The 20,841-nt window shown below is 45.3% G+C and overlaps 2 protein-coding genes across 2 annotated transcripts; one reads left to right on the top strand and one right to left on the bottom strand.

Moving 5' to 3' along the window:
* Positions 1 to 280: 280 nt before the first annotated feature.
* On the top strand, positions 281 to 12,827 carry LOC137781564 (melanocortin receptor 5-like). The gene is made up of 5 exons (XM_068570409.1): positions 281 to 370; positions 6,485 to 6,706; positions 7,753 to 7,859; positions 9,189 to 9,377; positions 10,553 to 12,827. Exons 2-5 carry the CDS (start codon positions 6,539 to 6,541, stop codon positions 11,121 to 11,123), a joined length of 1,035 nt encoding a protein of 344 aa, XP_068426510.1. The 5' UTR covers positions 281 to 370; positions 6,485 to 6,538; the 3' UTR covers positions 11,124 to 12,827.
* Positions 12,828 to 13,329: 502 nt separating this feature from the next.
* On the bottom strand, positions 13,330 to 16,143 carry mc2r (melanocortin 2 receptor). The gene is made up of 2 exons (XM_068569812.1): positions 15,806 to 16,143; positions 13,330 to 13,879 (listed from the first exon to the last, which is right to left on the bottom strand). The coding sequence occupies exons 1-2, from the start codon at positions 16,141 to 16,143 to the stop codon at positions 13,330 to 13,332; spliced, it is 888 nt and encodes a 295-aa protein (XP_068425913.1).
* Positions 16,144 to 20,841: the final 4,698 nt, after the last annotated feature.

Genomic DNA, 20,841 nt, shown 5'->3' with positions numbered 1-20,841 from the left:
TCCCTCCTCTCTCTCTCCCTCCCTCCTCTCCCACCTCTCTCTTCTTCCCTCCCTCCCTCCTTCTCTCCCACCTCTCCCTCCTCTCTCTCTCCCTCCCTCCTTCTCTCCCACCTCTCCCTCCTCTCTCTCTCCCTCCCTCCTTCTCTCCCACCTCTCCCTCCTCTCTCTCTCCCTCCCTCCTTCTCTCCCACCTCTCCCTCCTCCCTCCCTCCCTCCCTCCCTCCCATCGTGTGGTCCGATGCTCCTCAGAGTCTCTCCTCTCCAGTGATCCGCTAGTAGAAGTCTCTCCTCTCCAGTGATCCGCTAGTAGAAGTCTCTCCTCTCCAGTGATCCGCTCGTGGAAGTCTTTCCGTCCTCGATGCTGTGAGAGGTGAGTCATTCTTTATTTCTGTCTCTGATGGATCTCACCTCAGAAATTCACCCAACATGTTTTAGTGAAAACATTTAGAGAATATCTGGTAACAGTGGCTGGAAGTCTGTTCGATAGCGACATCATTAAAACTGATGATGAACTCATCTCTTTGTGTGTTGTGGCTGCATGATCAAGGTTTTGTTGTTATGGTATTTAGATGGTATTTCTCTTTTAGTATGTCACTACTAACAGCTTCATATAACCATAGAAACCATTTCATATTAGTATGAATCTTATTCTCAACTTCTAAATGCTCACGTCACAGTTAGGATATAAACTGGGAAGGCGCTCGTCTTCCTCTCGTAGCCGGCAACGGTTCCCATGCGTTATGAAACAGTTTGTGGACATGGTTGTGTGTGACGGACTGCCAGCTGTGCAGCTCTGATCGTGGCTCGTGGGCGACGGCACCGCGCGGCACCGAGCCGGAGCCAGTGAGTGACAGCTCGGCAGCCCTCATTTATATATTATACATCATAACGCCTTCCTTGCTCAGTGTAATTGTTACTGTGATAGAAAGTCTAATGATCACAGAGACTCGTCCCCACAGCGGCACAGCGGCAGCAGCATCCTTTGTAGGCGCTGACCTGGATCTGGATCACACAGAAAGACGCTGATTTCAGCTTTATGTAGTGCTCGGTGTGCCAGTGTGAATGCTTCTGGTGAGATAAGTAAAGTCACTTTATTAAAGCTCTGATCAGAAGTGACTCATGGGACTCAGCTGCTTTGAACAGAACGGCATCGGCTGCTTGTGCTCCACTGTCAGAGTTCCTCCTCAGGAAATGTCATCTATGATCATGCCGTGATATGAGATTACAGACGTATCCATATTGTGCTCTTCCAGGTCCTCGTGGATCTATTTTTGTGAAACTCTATATCTAGTTATTTTGAATTGGAGTGCAGAGAAAGGCTTCATCATGGGCTGAATGGTGCTCGTCGGCCTGCTCCCAGTACATGTGTTGTTCCTTCCAATCAATGTACATTCAGCTGAAGCTTTTATCCAAAGAGACTTACATTGTTGCTCTATACACTGGAGACAGAGCAACGGGGAGCAATTAGTTGTTAAGTAAGTGTCTAGCTCAAGGACACAGCGACGGGGACGAGCGTAGTCGGGGCTCAAACCACCGACTCTCTGATTAAAAGACATGCTAACCACTGACTGAGCCACCACCTTTGAGTTAGGGATGCATATTTGACAACCAGCCGTCTGCATTTGAAGAACACCTGGAGACGCGGTGGCTATTGGGACCTTAACTCTACAGCTGGACACGTCTCACATCACATAACTTGGAACATTAACGATAAAAAGAAACCCTAAAGTATCATCATGCGATTCCTTTTATATTTAGTTTCAAACTGCAGGACCTTCAGTGGCCGTTCTGTCACACCTTTGGTAAATGTCTGCTTCTGGAGGGAGGAAGACGTCATCCAACAGGCCTCTGAACGCGTCCACGCTGCAGATGTGTTTTGTGTCGTCCGTGTCATTATGATTGGAAACAGTCACAACATGAGATGGGCTGCAAATGGAGATGTGATGCTCTGTCTGCCCACGCAGACCACAGTGAGGGGGCTCAGCAGGAGAGCGCTGTGCTACACCGAGCCGCTCAGTCCTGACGACACAAGACGTTTAGCACGACTGTCCTGGAATTCAAGCAATTTGGAGAATAAGATGTCATGAAGAAGAAGCTGAAATGATCCAGGCTTTTATAGATGTAGTATATGGAAAACAGACAAAATCACTATACAGAACTGAATAGATCACATAATAGGCTCCTTATGGTGCAGTGTCAAAATAAATATTAAACGTATCAGTGGAGGGTTTGTGTGGATCGCTAGCTCACGTGAAAATATAGCTAGATGGCGAAAGACGAAGCTAAATCAATGTCACGCTGTGTTCGATTGATCTCGGAAATTGCACAATAAATGGAAAAAGTGTAATAAAAAGCATAATGGGGTTTGCTCCAGTCCTGTTAGCCACGTTAGCCATTGTTAGCGATATCCGTTGAACACAGTACAGCAGTATTTTGTGAGTACAAACAAAGCAGCAGCATGTCCACAGATAGAAGTTAGACACGACTGTATCCATGGCTGATGTAATGGAACAAAAATCAGACTGAAGTACTAACAGACAACATATTCCCACAGCTTTTGTTTTTACTGCTGTTGATGCACAAAGCAGCCATCTTGGATTTTGAGGTTCGGAAACTGGATGCGTGGAAATTCACTGCGTATTGTTGTAGTGTCATTGTTTAAAGCCTTGAAACGGTAGCAACAGTCCGCTAACTAACGCTAACAAAGTAGCTAACTCACGCTCTGTAAAGTTCACCAACACCACGAGCCTTTATCTTCACAGCATTTTTACAAATGACACGTTTTCTCGACACACCTTGTTTGGAGAACCAGCGGCGAGGCCAGGTAGCACTGAGTGTGACGGGACACACAGTGGAGTTGATGGTGTGGCCGTGTGTGTGTCCCTGTGGCACTTCACTACAAACACATGTGTGTATATTCATAACTCTCCAGCTACATTCTCTCTAACCCGTTATTACATTTAGTCAGGAGGGTTCTCATTCTTGCACATTGTACGTTCGTATGTCTCAGATCACACGCACAGCAGTAGATGATCTGTTCATTGTCATTCATATGTTTGTTACTATCCCCATCATGAATGTAAAAGTAAAATAAGACACACTAGGAACACCATACCATTAGTTTAATGGCTCCTTTTAAGCAGCCTGTTTGTGGTGGCAGACTTCCCTCATCGTCGTTCTCTCTGTGCGCTGGATGCTCTCAAGTTAATGTTTTGGTGTAATTAACATTTCCAAGTGATTATTTTGAATTATGCTTCACATCATTGATGAATTCCTGCTCTCTGAATGAATAATGCAGAGCACATCAAACATAAACCTTTTTATATCTGGATTTAAATTCCCATGGAAATTAACCCCCAAACGGGCTCATGAATGAAACAACTCTTCATGTGTTTTATTCCACAATGTGAGTCTCTCCATTCACAATAACACAGTGTCTTTATTTATCTGAGCTTCATTTGGTCATGAATCCAAATGTTCTTTTTTTAAACCCGCTTCGACAATACTGATCTGTCAGTCGCTTCAAGAGCTTCTCTTCTTGGTTCGTGACCGTGAGCTCACATGCAGAAACCAACCCCCTCGCACCGCCACGACCGAACACTACATGCTTTGATGTCTGCTATAGAGCATGTATTGAGTCAGATGAGTTTTAAAAGTTTACTGAATGTATCTGAAAGGCTTCATGGTGTCCTCTGACAGAAGAACACGCAGTAACCCCTCATGCGTCTTCCTGTAGTCTGCAGGGTAAATACTTGAAAGAGCTGGTTTCATGCTGTCATGACTTGCTGCTACTATTTGAACTCATCTGAGGGTGAAAGCATGAAGAGAGGACGGGCTTTACATTCACATGCTTTACATTCTGCAAGTTCACTTTCCATCTTCATTTGTGTGATTTTCAGTTTTACACCTAGACATCCATTCTGGAGGTGAAGACAGCTTCCTGCCACGCGACACCACACTGACCTTTTCCTTCCATGGATGATATGTAAACCAGTCGCTCCTGACCGGTCACAGCTCTGTGAAGATGTTCAATTAAAATGTCACATGAACTCTACTTATAATATGTCAGAACAAGTATTTCTCCATCACAATTTCCATGTCATCTCTTCTGTGAGATGTGTACAATGTGGGATGAGGTTTACAGTATTAACACAATAAGAGGTCCAGCGCTCGCTTTCCCTCCCTCCTAGAAGTCTTCTGAGCACCAGTTGCCATGGTGTTTGTATGCCCCAAATACTCCATCGTCATGCCTTGTTATCATCTGGGAAACCACATTTCTAAAGGTTGAGGTTGATGCCCCGCCCCCCTGCAGTGGGATGTCACTCATGAAGACATCTGATCCTGAATCTCAGCTATCATAAGGTCTACATTTGTATTTCTCTACTGATTTGAAGTAGCTATAAACATATAAAGATATACTCAGATTTCATCATTAAAGGACTCGTAAGCTGCTCTCTTTACAGAGGATCCAGAGCCGTGATGCAACAGATCTTTGAGCTCTCATCCGGTCTGAACTGCAGCGGCTACATTACTTCTTTCACTGTCACCTCTTTCTTCACAGGGTTCATTTTCTTGTCCATGTGTTGCTTTGAGCATCACAGGATGTTTGGACACGTTGCTCAGAGATCAAACCACCAATCAGGTTCTCTCCTGCGTCGCTCAGGAAGGAAACATGTTGACATGTTGTGACGTCTTCTGTATATTTGGGAAGAATATCTATAGTATGCTGTTCATATTAAAAGGCAATAAACGGATGTGAGGACTCTGAAAAGGCTCTGCAGTAAACGATGACGTGTAACGGCTCCACATTAATGAGACCTGCGAGTCTTTCACACAGCTTCAGATTACTTCTGCCTCAATTAGTGCTGGAACACATTAATTTCCAATTATGCAGATAGGATTCATATTTCCTTCAATTATTATGTTCAAAGTGCATTCATAACAGAGGCAACATGTTGAACATAATGTCTCTCACTTTGTCCGTTCAAATGAGCGTAACGGAGAGTCTCTGTGAAGGGTTAACTTCTGCTCACACCAGGCCAACCACAGGTTATGATCATCAGGTTATGATCATAGAGGTTATGATCACAGCCACACATCAAGCCACACACACACACACACACACACGGGGTGCATCCCTGGGTTGCATCTCTGTTTCCCTCACTTGCGTCCTTTCCTGAAGGAAACCATGCGAGGAGAGAGGACGCGAGGAAATATGTTTTAACAGACATGACACGTCCATTCCTCTGAAGCGTCTCGTGAAGCGACGATGGTGATCACGGTGATCGGCCTCACATGACTGAAGGAAAGATACATGTTGTAAAACGTGTTTTAACCAGATGGAGAAACAGAAAACACTCTAATATATAACTTGAGTTTATTCTGTGACGGTCTTCATCTGGGGCGTGTCCAGCGTTAAAACACTTCCTGGGAGCTCGCTCTCGTGGCTCCTCCTCCTCGCTGCTCAGAGCAGAATAAGAGATTAGGGATGGTCGTTAAGATGTCAACGCACGTGACCTTGCATCTAAAAACATATATATATAACTGTACTGGGGTCACAATTTGAACAACAGCAAAAACATGTAAGAAAAAATCTGTTTCCAAACTGAACTCGCGTCATAAAGTCCAGGTCTCATCCAACCTGCTCACAGAACATCTGTTCTCAAGTTAACGCCGGGTAAGAAATAACATAAATGGTCATTATGTGGGTGAAGCATTCCTTACAAGTTATTTATGGCTTATCGCATCTCGTCAGCTGAGCCGACACACTGAGGCTTCCTTGTGCTCGCACTGTTTCACCACCAAACACAGGAAGTTGTAAACAAACGTCAGTGCTTTTTGGTTCTAGTTGATGGCTCAACAGTTTGGGAAAAGGCTATTTTATTAGCTGTTTATTTTATGTTTGGTTTATGCTCGCTGTATCCGCCAGGGTTGCAATGTCCACATGGCCTTAGTGACATCACCAGACACGCCCTTTGACCCGCCTCTCCAGATCCAACACTTTACACCTGCGTCAAGAGATGGGGGAGAAAAGCGTTGAGGACTTTTGTGATTGTCTGTTTTTCCCGCCGAATGAAACGCACAGCGGATAAACGATGCACCGTTTCCTCGTCAGCTCGTCCGTCACATCGTCCTGACGGAAGGCATCGCCGCTGATATACGGTCATCATGGCGGACCCCTCACTCCTCTTAAAGGGGCGGTAGCGCAGCAAGGGATCCACAGCCGCTTCAGTAGCCACAGGCAGTTACTTGGCTATAAACAAGCGTAGGCCTTTGTTGTGGCTCACAAATGTGAAGTAAAATAGGAAGTGGAGCCTCAAAGGAGCAGGAGAGAAGTCGATGAGAAGCTTGACCTCTGGTGTGTTAGTGTCAGGACGCAGTGAGGACCCAAAAACCCAACAAGCAGCACAGAACATTTCATCTGAGCTTCAGTCCAAACCTGAGAATGTGACCCGTCTCACCGCGACGTGTGTTTCCTTTGCAGCCCGCTTGAGAGATGGCGTCCAGCAGAGAGCAGCAGTGATCTGACGCAGCAGGGATGAATCTGTCTGATGAGTTCTCCTACCAAGAGGAGTTGCTGCTGGGTAACTTCACCTTGGGCTACTCCTACTACCAGCAGAACTACAGCCAGGCCCCCCCGCTGCACCCGGACAAGACCGTCCCGTCCAAACCTGCAGCATGCGAGCAGGTCCACATCGCTATCGAGGTAGGAACAGGACGCACGCCGAGGAACAAAAGAGGTTGTGTTTGTTCTGTTTCATTTTCTCTGAATGTAAAAGAGGAGACACTGCAGGTGAACGCAGAACTATAACTTATAGAGATCACAGGAAGTTAAAACATGAAAGTATTGTGCTGCAATGTTGAGCTTGCCCAGATACAAAAGATATGTTTTTTTGATTGGCTATTTGTGTTGCCAATTTATTTTATTTTGATTGGCTGATGAGTGGCTCCTCGCGTCAGACCTCCAGGGGTTTCGGGGGAGACGAATAGGCAGCGAATAGGTTTACAGATGCGCTCTTTAGCGCCATCTATCGTCGGGGAGTTTGAAAAGGAACGAACGCACCTCGGACCCAAAATCAGAATTTTTTTTTGCTGTGAGAAATTGGTTGTGTGGCGTGAGAGTGTGAAAACATGCAAAAACGTGTCACATGGCGAAACCGTGAGAGTTGGTATCTGCAAACTCCTGGAGGGAAAACCAGATGTTTTGTTACATTACACACATGAAGAGGATAAAACCTTTAACACACTGGTGTCAACATGAAACTCAGTTGAATACTTACATGAAGACAATACGCGTTTGTATCACAAGTCTTCTGGAAATGAAGCCCCGTCTGGTAACTTCTGATGTGTTTTGGAGGAAAGCTACAGAAGCAAGTCGACACCTTTAGATGTTTTATTTACACTTATGAAAGCTAAATAACACAACATCTTAATTGCATGAAAAACAACAACAATGATCTCTTCTTAAACTGTTTAAATAGCTCATTAAGTTGTGCTGGACTCGTTTGTCTATTCAATATCTCCACCTTTCTGCAGCACCTCTACCTTCATACTCCAGTGGTTCAGAGGGACTTGGCCCTCTCATGTTAATTGTTTGTACTAGTTTGCAGTAAAAATGACACAACAGGCTGAAATGTTGTGAAGTATTGTTTGTTCCCATCTCGCTAGCCGTCCGTCCTCCCTCAGGTCCGTCTTGCGGACCCTGTGAGGTAACAAGACCTCCTCTCTGACGCAGTCTTCTGTTCTCCTCAGGTCTTTCTGATCCTCGGCATCATCTCCCTGCTGGAGAACATCCTGGTCATCACGGCCATAGTGAAGAACAAGAACCTGCACTCTCCCATGTACTTCTTCGTCTGCAGGTAAACGGCTCAGCTGTGAAACACACAACAGGAATATACAAGGTCTTAGATTAAAAACCATCTTAAGAGTCAAGTTCATGCTGGTCGGATTCACCAGCGCTGCAGGTCTAAGTCACCCTCAGACTAAGGTTTGTACCACTTCCCACCAGATGTTTCTGAGTTATTTTTCCACAAAGGTCCAGCAACACGAGCATCTGTCTGAGCATGTTTAGGAAACACAACTATTGCCGAGGTTCCGGTTGTGTTTGTGTTATAATGGTTGTGCTGCCACCACAGCTGTCAAACTATGCTGTAATACAATATAATTATAATATATAATAATGTAATAATATGATAAACCACAACTCCTTTTGGGATTATGCACCGTGTAAGACAAATAATCACCCCTGCACACTTGTCACCCTTCGCCGTTTTGAAATCAAAATATGTCATCCACGTGAATCGTTAGCAACCACCGATACTCTGATTAAAGGGAGACTCTGCTCACCACTGAGTCTAAGTCACCCTCATGTGATTGTACCGAAGACTACAGACATCAATGGGTCTGGATGTCACCAGTCACCAATCTGGTGAGTGCACTCGAGGGGATTAAAACATCAGTTCCCAACTCTCCTCATTGGGAACGAATGAAAAGAGACGCTGGTGCTCATTAAATAAAAAATATCAGTGACTTTATCCGGACCAAAGCCTTATGACATAAAAGGTTTAATCCCCTGCTCGAAACCAGGGAACAGAACTGTCAGCTGACCCGCCAGCAGCGGCTCCGAGGACAGAGTCGACATTCAGGACCCTGCAGAGATTATTGGTCAGCAAAGGTTACGCTTCCATTCATGTGGGTTTGAATGAGTCCTCTGAGGCGACGAGACAACACCCTCCAGTAAGAGTTACTGGAGGGTGTTGTAATCTGTTTCATGTGCACACCCCGTGAAGCCTGGTCTGTAGTATGAAGTCATTCCTCAGTCTCATCGTATCTCAGTCCTTCTCATTGTGCTTAAAGAAGGGACAGACAACTACTCAAACCCATAATACAACATTTGGTATTATATTACATTTTATTCATATACTTTGCTGCTTTTGTGAACCTAAGACTGTTGGTAAACCAATTCCCACCACCAGTCCAATTCGTCCACATAAGTAAAGCTATGTTTGCACAAGAGGTACAAAGAATTTCAAAAATCAAGCTTCAATTTTTCAGCTTTAGGGACATATTATCTTTCCACTTGTGCCTTATGACAATGGTGACTTATTATATGGAGCTGCGATTGTTTTATTGAATATCCAACACGTGTGTGTGTATCTTATGCAAGTGCCTTCTTTGGGTTGTTGCAGTCTGGCAGTAGCGGACATGTTGGTGAGTGTGTCCAACGCCTGGGAGACCATCATCATTTACCTCCTCAACAACCGGCAGCTGGTGGTGGAGGATCACTTCATCCGGCAGATGGACAACGTGTTTGACTCCATGATCTGCATCTCTGTCGTGGCGTCCATGTGCAGCCTGCTGGCCATCGCTGTGGACAGGTAATGATGGAGGCAGAACCACCTGGATCAAGACTCAACCCTGACCAAGACCAGAGTGGAGACCAACACCTTTAGGAGTCTAGACCAACTCAAGATTAAGACCAGAGTGGAGACCAACACCTTAGGGGTCTAGACCAACTCAAGATTAAAACCAGAGTGGAGACCAACACCTTTAGGGGTCTAGACCAACTCAAGATTAAAACCAGAGTGGAGACCAACACCTTTAGGGGTCTAGACCAACTCAAGATTAAAACCAGAGTGGAGACCAACACCTCTAGGGGTCTAGACCAACTCAAGACCAAGACAGGGCAAGACTAAGCCAAGACCAGACCAGTGCAAGTCCAACACTGCATGACAAACTTACAATAAATCCTCAAAAAGGTCTGAAAGATCCACATTCCCATGAAAACAGCAACAGAAAGCAAATGAAGATTCACCTTTCTTATTTATTATTACCACAAGAAGACAAAACCACTCAAGCCAGTCTTGAGACGGTCCCGAGTTGCACAATATCCATGAAATTCTTGTATAACAAAAACACTCCCAAAATAGCCAATGTGCATAATTGCATTGCTCTGCTTGTACTGAAACAAGCACAAAGTCTCTTTCAGTGTGAAAATGTTACGTAGAGACAACTCACACAAGGTTGTCTAACAACTTTCATGAAAAAATCTGAACTCATTTCCACCAATTTGACAGGAAATCCAGTAACATCTCTCTAATCTCTGCCCAACGATAAACTAGCGCATAATTATCCATTTTATGGTGCGTTCACAACAAAACACTTGCCAATATTCGCAACGCTTTTTCGCCTGATTTTACTTTATGTGGTTAATCCGCTTTTTCTCAACCATTCGTGTCAGAAAGGGGGCGTGGCTACATTACCCCAAATTAGCATCACATAGCCTCACTAGCTAACCTAAACTGACCCGGACCTCTTACGCTTTCTTACCAATCTTTTTTTTTAAAGGTGGAACTGCAGTACTAAAGTAGTGTTTGTGTATGGCCTCAGGAAGGCTTTTTATGACATGAGTATGAATTTGGAGGACCCAAAAAACAAAATGACGTCACTCCACAGGGGGTTCGGCCATTTTGACCTCTAAAAGGGGCCACTCCTTAACCTCTATAAGGTCTCTGGTCTACAGGTCACCTCAGGAATGTATTTATGTGTTTAGGTATGTCACCATCTTCTACGCACTGAGGTACCACAACATCATGACAGTGAGGAGGGCAGGCTGCATCATCGGGGGGATCTGGACCTTCTGCACGGGCTGCGGGATCGTCTTCATCGTCTACTCAGACACCACCCCCGTCATCATCTGCCTGGTCTCCATGTTCTTCGCCATGCTGCTCATCATGGCCTCCCTCTACAGCCACATGTTCATGTTGGCACGTTCCCACGTCAAGCGCATCGCCGCTCTGCCCGGCTACAACTCCATCCACCAGCGGGCCAGCATGAAGGGGGCCATCACGCTCACCATCTTGCTGGGGATCTTCATCGTCTGCTGGGCGCCCTTCTTCCTCCACTTGATCCTGATGATCTCGTGCCCGCGGAACCTCTACTGCGTGTGCTTCATGTCCCACTTCAACATGTACCTCATCCTCATCATGTGCAACTCGGTGATCGACCCGCTGATCTACGCCTTCAGGAGTCAGGAGATGAGGAAGACTTTTAAGGAGATCATCTGTTGTTACAGCCTGAGAAACGCCTGCACCAACATCTGCGCCCTACCGGGGAAGTACTGAGCTCTGTGGGGAGAACCGGCTGCAGCAGAACCACTCGAGACTCAGAGAACTGATTCATTGCACTTTTGCAGAGTTCGGTCAAGTCTTCTGTGCACCGTGAACTGGAAAGAGGAGGTCTATCTCCTGACGATGCCGCAATGTGCACAAGAGTCTTGTGTATTCGGTACGTTAACAAGACAAACAGGACCATTTGGAAGTGCGTTGCATCAAACTGACTTTCTTTGATTGCTCTGCTTCGACTATGTTTTTAAAACTTTATGTTTTCATGTTTATTTTATCAGCTGCATTCAATGGAGTAAAGATTGAAATCCGGGACACACAAGTGTGAAAGGAAAACGTCACAGTATCACATTTGTGCTGCTCTTCGAGATAGAAAGGACATTGAGGGCGTGAGCGTCCCAGTGAACCAACAGCCGGTGGGATCTTCATCGTTCCCATGGCTTGGACTCGTCATCCGGCTTTTTGCAGGTTTCTTGTCACGTCCTCAAACGTGATGAATCTCTCTTTTACGCCTCTGTCTGTTACACAAAGAAGAACAATAGACAGTTGCAAGCTTAAAAATAGCGATCGAAGCTCCTGCAGGTTGACCTTGTCATCTCCACCTGTTGCCAGTTTCATCAATCTCTCATCATCAGACAGCTCTGTGTGAGCTTTTAGGAAACGCTGGATGTGTAAACATTCAAACATGACAGGTTGATCAGATTGTGTGAGAGTATTTTATCGAGGAAATAAGAAAGCCTGGATTGTGTATTTTCTCCACTGAAGTCTCGTAGAAAAATGTCTGATCGGTTTCCTTTATGTCCAACACAAAGCATCGAATGAGCACAACATGGACAGAAAACAACAGAAACAAGTTCCTGTAGTATCGTCTTTTATTTTATTTATAGAATGAATCAGATACGTTTTTAATTTTGTATCCTCTCTGAACATTTCACCACTGCTTGTTAACTGTAACAGGAAGCTGCTGCTTAACCTCTTGATGGCCTCAGACAATGATCTGCCACTCGCTGCAGTGTCTCCTGTCTGTACCTTCATATTAATTATAGCTGCTGTATTCTGTCAATGTGCCTGATGTATGGTGGTTCTCTGCCAACGGTTTGTAATCGCTATGTGAAGATGTCCCATGTTTACACTTGAGCTGCAGAGCTGAGCGTCCTCACAGAGCTCGGTCCGCTCTGCATCAGCTCGCACTGCTGCATGTGAGCATTACACTGTAATATTTAAAATCTAAAAAAGAGCAAGCCATTTGTATTATTTGTGTCTTGAGGCTGGTCCATGCCATGTTTTAATGCAAGATATGTTTTGTCCATATCTTCTTCTTGGGCAAAACATGAAGAAAACTGTATTCAAAGGATATTGTTGTAATGTTGTAATAACACCGCTTCCATACTTGCTTCATGTAAGTTTTTCGCAACTGTGAGATCAAAAAGAGCATATGAATACGCACACATGGAAAAGTGCTTTTATTGAAATGCAATGCTACTCTGTTCCCTGCTTACTGCTCGCTGCACATCCACCTCCAACATGACATATCCCCATGTGTGTGTGCAGGAGACCATATGAACGTTGTGTTGACATGTTTCATGTTCGTGAACGGTAAAGCCGTGGCATGCAATATAAATGTGAGCTTCACGTTGCTTCTCTTTTTTTATTTTTATTTATGCGGGTCTGCAATAAAAGCAAAAAGATGAAGTGGTGAAGTGTGTCATGCTATTGTTTGCACCAGGAGCTGTGCTGTGATGGAAGTCGCATGGTTATGAATAAAAAACATCCTTTGAGTGAAATGGGTTCAGGGCAATGTTCCAGTGTGAAAGTGGTGCAGATGGATCATTTTAGAAGAGATTGACACTTGAGATGAAGAGATTGCATCCGCGTCCTGAGAGATGCATGATGGGATCAGGCAGGAGGGTTACAGGCGGGGAGGCAGGGAGGATGGCGAGATATGAAATGACAAAGCAAACAGAGAAACACTCAGAGGTGCAGATCGGCGGCCTTGCAGCTGCATGGAAACACGTCACTCACACTGAAGGGAAAGCAAATATTCTGGTGCAGGAGCCCCGATGTGTCCTTCTTCAAATGCCAAGAGGGAAAATGTGATCCAGTGTGAACCTTTTTGCAGCTCTCCATTGGCACCGCAGGTGCGTTACGCAACGGGAGGCGTTCTGCAGGTGGAGGGCACTAAACCAAACAGCGACACAGAGCTTCTCTACCAGCATCTCTTCCACTGGGAGCACAGCAGCATCTTCCTGAAGGTGTGTCTGAGCTCGGCGCTGCGGAAGGCGTAGATGGCCGGGTCGATGGAGGCGTGGCTCATCAGCAGCACGACGTGCAGCTGGAACAGCGAGCGGTAGCACTCACAGTACGGGTTGGCGGGGCACACCATGATGATGATGAGGTGGAGGAAGAACGGCGCCCAGCACACCAGGAACACCCCAAACAGGATGGTGAGCGTCAGGGCCCCTCTCATGCCGCCGCCGCCCCGCCGGCCCCTCCCCCCACCGCCGGCGGGCAGGGCCGCGATCTTCCTGGCGTGGAGGCGTGCCAGCATGAACATGTAGACGTAGAGGAAGCAGATAATCGCCAAGGACACGACGAAGAAGACGACAAAGCAGATCATGATGAACTTGGAGTCGAAGAACTTCACCATGAGCACGGCGGACACCCCGCATGTCGTCCAGATGAGCCCCAAGACGGCCTTCGTGCGCCGCATCGTCATGATGTTGTGGTAGCGGAGGGCGTGGAAGATGGTGATGTAACTGCAAGAGAAGACGGATCATTGTGTCATCTGACAGCTCACGCTGAAGGTTTCATCAAAGCAGCTGCGTGTCCATGAAGATGGTCGCTGCGCTCACATGTATCTACTCTGCCTACGAACACTGTACGCACGATCTGATTGGCTGTGTTGAAATGCAGTCTATATTTACATAGACCAGGGGTGTCAAACATACGGCCCGCGGGCCGGATTCGGTCCGCCAAGGGGTCCAGTTCAACAGAAGAAATGTATATATTTATATATTTAGATAAAATTAGTAGAGCTGGGATTTGAACCTCCATTCCACTGCTTGTAAGACGACATGCAAACTATTGATCGACAGTCGCAATTGATGTGAGCAGTGATATTATTGTGTTGGAAGGCGTTAAACATGGATCACATCATGAAAGTGGCGTCACAAAGCGAGGGAACCTGCAGAGGAGAGCAGGCAGATGAATGTTTGGTCTTTATGTTTCTAGTTAATTGTTGAAAGACCTTAAAATAGAGTTTATCATCTAAAAACCTTCACTAATGATTCAAACATAGACACATTTTGGCGTTTTTTATGCGTTATTATGCTGTGATGTTACTGGTCCGGCCCACTTGAGATGAAAACGGGCAGCATGTGGCCCCTTCACTAAAATGAGTTTGACACCTCTGTAGTAGACGAATTACAGAACGGTGTTCCAGTGAATTAATGGAAAACTCGGGGGAGCCATGAGGAAACCACAAAATGTAATCAAATTGAATACAGTCGTTTCAGATTTATTTTCTTCAGAGATTGACAGCAGACGTGACGCAGCAGCAACATGACCAATACCTCATTTCTAATGGGGTTATTTCTTAGATTTATCTCAGCTGCGTTTGATTGTATTTATACGTAACTAGCTTGAATAATGTAGCATTTTATTCATTTAATTGCAACAATAAACATGTGACATGCTGCTGTGTGACCGACACACAAAGTCATATTTAACGTGTTATTCTAGTACTCTGCAGTGTCAGAGTTTACATGTATGTGCTTACATATGACGTTGTATAGATTCTAACTACAACATATAAAGTGAAGTAGAAAACATTTAGAAATAAAGAAAATTGATAACATTTACATTTGCATCTGTTGCCTCTCAACAGCTCTCAACATGGCGGCTGAGCTGGCGGTTTGCAGCTAACGGTGCAAACTACAGCCAAAGTGCAGCCAAAGCTAACAGTGATTACCTGAGGGGGGCGCTACGTCAGCGTTAGCAGACGTTAACGCCGTAAGAGGCAGTGCAGAGCAGCCGTGAGCCAACCAGTGGGTGGCGCTCACATGCACAAACCTTTAAGTGACATTTTCACTGTGAGGGAGGACAGGCATGTTTTGAGTACATTCATGCTGTCACACCACGCTCACACGACCGAGGGCTGGAACGGGAAGTGTTCATCATTCTGATGACTTGTGGAAAAGCTTTTGGAAAAATACCGCAGTGGATCTTTTAATAAGCTGTGGATCTGCGAGTTAGAGCCCAGATAAAAGTTCAGACTTTTATAAATTCTCCCCAGAGTCCTAGTTAGTGAGACCTGATGCTTTGAATTTAAATATGAGCCGAGGATAATTGGATATAGGGTCCACAGTCCACAGAGAATCAGTTCAAAACAGCCAGCACAGCAGCAAAGAGATCAAACAAAATCTTTGACTTTTTTGTTTACAGCCTGCACAAAACCCACCATGGTGCTGGTTTCCTTTAAGGTCCCTGAGGCCGCGTCCACCTTTGATTTGTAAAGGAACAAATAGCTTCAGGCATCATTATAACTCTGATGGGGATTCTGGTGGATGACTGGGACACACTCAAACCATCACTTTCAAAACAACCCCTGACACTGTAAAGATTTACAAGGTGTAAAAACCCTGCAACTGTCCAGATGAAACATGTCTGTGCTGCATACATACCGGTCTGCAGCAATAGCCAGGAAACTGAAAATGGAGCCCACGAACGACATACACAGCAGGGAGTCCATCACGTCGTCCAGGTTGGTCTCAGAGGGACCTTTCTTCTCCAGGTGGCCCACGTTGGCAAACACTATCATCAGATTCTCCCAGGTCTTGGCGAGGCTGGCAATGGTGTTGAAGGCCGCCAGGCTGCAGATGAAGCAGTACATGGGCGAGTGGAGGTTCCTGTTCCGCATGACGGCTACGACCACCAGCAGGTTCACGGCCAGGCCCACCACGCCGATGGTGAAGAAGAGAGGCACGGGGACCTTCACCTCGGGGCAGTCCGACTGGTTCATAGTTCTGTCTGGATGTAGGAGGAGCTCAACGAGGAGACTGCAGCTACCGAGACGCTGATCATGTCACACGCTCAGGATGTGGAGAACGGTTCACATGGGATGTTCAGTGTTATCGTCAGTAACGCCTCAAGCCTGGAGGAGGCTATCAGAGCGGCGCCATTTTTCATTTTTGCTTTGAATCTTCAGTTGAATTATGTGAACAGCAACGACCTAAAATGGTGGTGGCCAGCCGGTACAGTGTGTTTACTTCCTCCCTTGAGAAATCAAACACCCAGGAATGGTGGCAAAAAGCTACTGCCTGCATCTGGTTCGTCACCTGTCACGAAATGTCCTTTTCCCCTATTTTCAGCCGGGGAGAGGGGGTTAGGGGTCTGGGCACAGCTCAGTCATTATCTACAGCCACCTGCCTTCCTTTGGCTGTTCGCCCCAAGAGACATGCAGGGACATGTTGCTGCTTTTTCAGACTGGGAGTTTGTCCGGGCCGACAGAAACACAGTCAATTATTGCCGAGTGAGATCTGGATGGCTGATCTTTTAAACTGTCAGTCAAATCCCGTCTGCTGGTCTCTTGGAGTCCGGCAAGAATGTTTGCTTGATGTGTCACCTGCAGAGAGACAAAAGTGAAATTCATTGAAATTCATTAAAACCCACAGAGGTAGCCATCGTGCTCCTGATGAATGCTTTGAACCGAGCCAGTGTTTCTCATGCTGCATTCAGAGTGAGTCACGAAGCAGCTGAAGTCCTTCATTTGTAATGCGCCTGTATTCTTCCTTTGATGAGCACTGTCACCTTTGCTCCCACGTCTCACAGCTCATCTGATAGAGTGGGTTGCACTTCAACTAGAAAATGTTTGGTTCCTCCTCTTTTCTCATCATCATAATTAAAATGAAGGAACGACTCTGTGATCCGTGTGTGAGAACCGCCGTCAGGCCGCAGACTGAAGGTAGTAATAATTACACCAGGCTCTGAACCAAACCCCTCTGATCCCTCTTCTCTTGTCTCAGTGTTTTAAATAATAAAGGATTCTTCATTAAATCCAGTAAAAGAACATTTGACACTCCTCTGTCCCTTCATCGTTACATTTTACACAAACTCTTATGGACTTATTTCTCATAATAGATAGCAAACGCAGAAAATGAACTTGTATTCACATTTGACTGGTCTTTCAGATGAAATCATGAATCTTCCAGCAGTCCATTTGTTTGTCTCCTGTCAGAGCATAAGAAAAAGCCTCATTGAAGCGCTAATACTGAAAACTGTTTCCTGACTCCTCTGGTTGTATAGAAGTCTATGCTTCATGTGTTAAAGTTGCATTCTCTCTCCTGACCACCAGGGGGCGACTCCTCTAGTTGTATAGAAGTCTTGGCTTCATGTGTTAAAGCTGCATTCTCTCTCCTGACCACCAGGGGGCGACTCTTCTGGTTGTATAGAAGTCGATATAAGTGACTCTACTTCTCCACCTCTGTCTTCTTCTATACAGCATGATGTTCATTTAGTACATTATGGTTTGTTAGAGTCAAACAGACCATAATAAAGGGATGCTTTAGGGCGGGGCTACCAGGTGATTGACAGGTTGCTAAAACAGATGTATACAGCGTCTCTGCGTCTCTACTATATATATATATATATATATATATATATATATATATATATATATATATATATATATATATATATATATATATCACTTTCCCTTATTAGAAAAACAAAAACACATGATATTATAATTATACCAGATGATGTATGACAGTGAAGTCTTGATAGAAAGTCTTTGGCTCTTAGACTCTCCAGATGTTTGTCGATCTGCTCTGAGCTGCAAGGTAAATCCCAATGGAGTCACCGGTGGTGACGCTTAACCTTCTTTTGTTTAAAGTTATTACAATTTATCCTGTGGGCAAGGACGTCTGTCCAGTACGAGCAACCCAACACGGTGACCAACTTTGCCGTAACGAGCTTTGATAGATCGTTATTCAAGATGCAAGTTCACAGCAGCGTGTTCCTCTGCTTTCACTGCACGTTCACTCAGAGAAAGCATCAGCTCAATCAATGAGCTCCTTGCAGACAACCCTACGCACCGCTTATCTTTAACCCGCACAGGAGGACGAGCAACAAAGAGAAGCAGCTCCACAGCAGCCAGCAGACCAAGATATTGGCACCTTGTTGTTCAGAGCCTCCGAGGGAATTATCGACGACATAATGACACAGAAGGGGATTATCTCCACTGGTGGTATAATCACAGGAAATCATGTGTGTGTGTGTGTGTGTGTGTGTGTGTGTGTGTGTGTGTGTGTGTGTGTGTGTGTGTGCACTTCTGTTTAAAGGACAGATGAGACTTTTGCAGGTCAATGGGCTAGTGTTGGGTTTTGTAGAATTATAATAGTTTGGGGTTTAAATATTGCACTTGCACATTGTATAATAAAGAATTGCTTTATGTGTACATTAAAAATATATAAGGGTTATGATAATTAATAATGGACATTATTATGAAAGGTATGTAACTATGTTTTGTGAGTGGATTTTGAATAGTCTGCATGTGTTATAATTGTGTTACTGTAGCTTAAAGAGTTAATTCTTGCAGGCTGCTGGTCAGGGAGTGGAGGTGGACATTGAAAGTGTTTCTTGTTTGTTTGTGGTAACGGCTGAAGATAAAGCCGCCCCTGAAACAGCGTAGCGCCAACTGCAAGTGAGGACAACGGTTCAGGTGTGAAACTAGGAAAACTAACCAATGGCGAGCTGTATTAACCCGGCACAGAGCTCGTCACGTCTCTCTTTTTCCAAGACCGTTGGTACAACAGCTAACTGGTTACAGTCTGTGGTTCCGGCCGGGATTTAGAGGGCCTCGATCAAGTATTGTATCTGTTGAATTTCATCACCTCTTTTTATTAAATATTTTTATTATAGCTTATTGAGTCCGGTGCTTCTTTCCTCACGACCACCTGGGATTTCGGACATTTATTTCTTTACTAGTAAAGAGCAAAGGTGTCAACCAATGTTAAAATTAAAATTGTCAGGAAACACAACAAACACTGAAATAACAGAAAAGTCTAAAGGGCTTGAAAAGACAAGTAACTTATCTGGTGTTGTGTTAAATACTGATCCCAGGACAACGTGTTTCACCTGACTCAACCATTATCCCTAACCCTGTCACCTCAACACGGTGGAGGGCTATGCGTGACCCTGTGACCCTGGAAGCTTTATTGTATGGGGCAATTCATACACCCCATATGAATTGACCAAAAAGGAGGTGCAGCACCTTTCCAGAAAAGGGAAACTGAAGACCCCTTGTTGAGCCAGATCAGGCCACTGGGCCTTGAGCAATGGGACTTGAGGTGTAGAGGTTGGGGAGGTGGAATCCAACAGCATTTTATGAAGGAGGGTGTCAAGCTCAGAGAAGCCTTTCGGTCTTGATTGGCCGAAGGGGTTTCCAGATGCCAGCGGGCCAAAAGAGATCCGTTGCCACAGCAAAAACCCGGATGTGGGGAGAGTTCAGAGAAGCCTTAAGGACGTTCTGGCGAGCCGTTGGACTACTCAGAAAGGGAAAACAGTTCTTGGCTCAGGCTGTGTTTGGCAAGCGAGGTGATCTGAGGACCCCATACGTCGGGGAATATTGTCCAGCAGTGGAAAGACACTTTGACGAACTCCTGAACCCGACTAACACCGAGTCTGTGGAGGAGGCAAAGCTTGAAGACAGACGCTGGAGGTATTATTTATCTCACCCGGCCTGGGAACACATTGGGATCCCCCAAGAGGAGCTGCACAATGTTGCTCGTCAGGAATACCTTGCTTAGCCTGCTGCCACCGCAATATTTCATGTTGCCGCAATAAGATTTCCTTCATCTGAACTCAGCATCCATCCAACACCCCGGACCAGACGTGACTAAAGGTGTCATAGGCCCTCGTGTTTGTCCCTGCTTCATAACGTAGCTCTCCTGCATCACAGCTTCTGATCACACATGATATAAGACAAGTCAAACGTGCCTTTATGACCACAGCTACTTATGCAAAGGCTTTCATTCCACTCACGACTTTCCTCTGTGTGCGCATCATCCCCTTCCCCTACGTCAAACCCACACAGATCTTATCTCAACTGCCTTCCTTCTCTCTAATTAAATATTGCCGCTTGTCTTCTCCTGCATTGACTTCCTGGTTTTTAATGTGCTGATGATCAAACAGCTGGCTTTATAAGGACGGACATTGTTATGCTATTGGATACGTCTCATGATTCTATGATCTATGCTCCCATTTTGCATCATAAGGATAATAAATCCCTTTGCTTTGCACAGTGGTAGCTCTTCACTGATGTCTTCTGGGACACAGCCGCATCTAACGTCATTTGCTGGAAAATGTAAGACTGTTTTTCATTGAAAACACAAGACCCAGATATGATTGAAGCATTGTCCAGTTCTCTCAAACACAGTCCCTTTTTTGTTCCTATTTTCTAAAGAAAACCCAAGTATACCAATACTTAGTTGCAACCATTAGAACTTGCTCAAGTCAGCTATGACAATATGACGATGACCTGTCACTTATTGTGAGCTCCCATTGAAAGAGAATCAAAGCCTATGAATCACACAGCGGGAGCAGGGATAGTAATGTATGAATCTTTAGTTTCATCCACTGAGTGTTCGTCCTCTTCTGCTGGCCGTTCTTTCTTTACACAGCCGACCTTTGCTGTAATTTTCTGCCTGTATTTGAAAGC

Source organism: Clinocottus analis, unplaced genomic scaffold, assembly GCF_023055335.1.
Source record: "Clinocottus analis isolate CAN_PGR_092001 unplaced genomic scaffold, fCliAna1.0.p SCAF_9, whole genome shotgun sequence".
Classification (NCBI taxonomy): Eukaryota; Metazoa; Chordata; class Actinopteri; order Perciformes; family Cottidae; genus Clinocottus; species Clinocottus analis.
The sequence above is the reverse complement of the archived record's forward strand: the minus strand, read 5'-3'. Positions and strand labels throughout refer to the sequence as shown.

Bases quoted from the DNA above. Each gene is read 5' to 3' on its own strand.
- mc2r (XM_068569812.1), bottom strand. From the start codon at position 16,143: ATGAACCAGTCGGACTGCCCCGAGGTGAAGGTCCCCGTGCCTCTCTTC. The intron at 13,880-15,805 runs GTATGTATGCAG...CTTCTCTTGCAG, and splicing joins CTGGCTATTGCTGCAGACCG to TTACATCACCATCTTCCACG.
- LOC137781564 (XM_068570409.1), top strand. From the start codon at position 6,539: ATGAATCTGTCTGATGAGTTCTCCTACCAAGAGGAGTTGCTGCTGGGT. The intron at 7,860-9,188 runs GTAAACGGCTCA...GGGTTGTTGCAG, and splicing joins ATGTACTTCTTCGTCTGCAG to TCTGGCAGTAGCGGACATGT. The intron at 9,378-10,552 runs GTAATGATGGAG...TTATGTGTTTAG, and splicing joins CTGGCCATCGCTGTGGACAG to GTATGTCACCATCTTCTACG.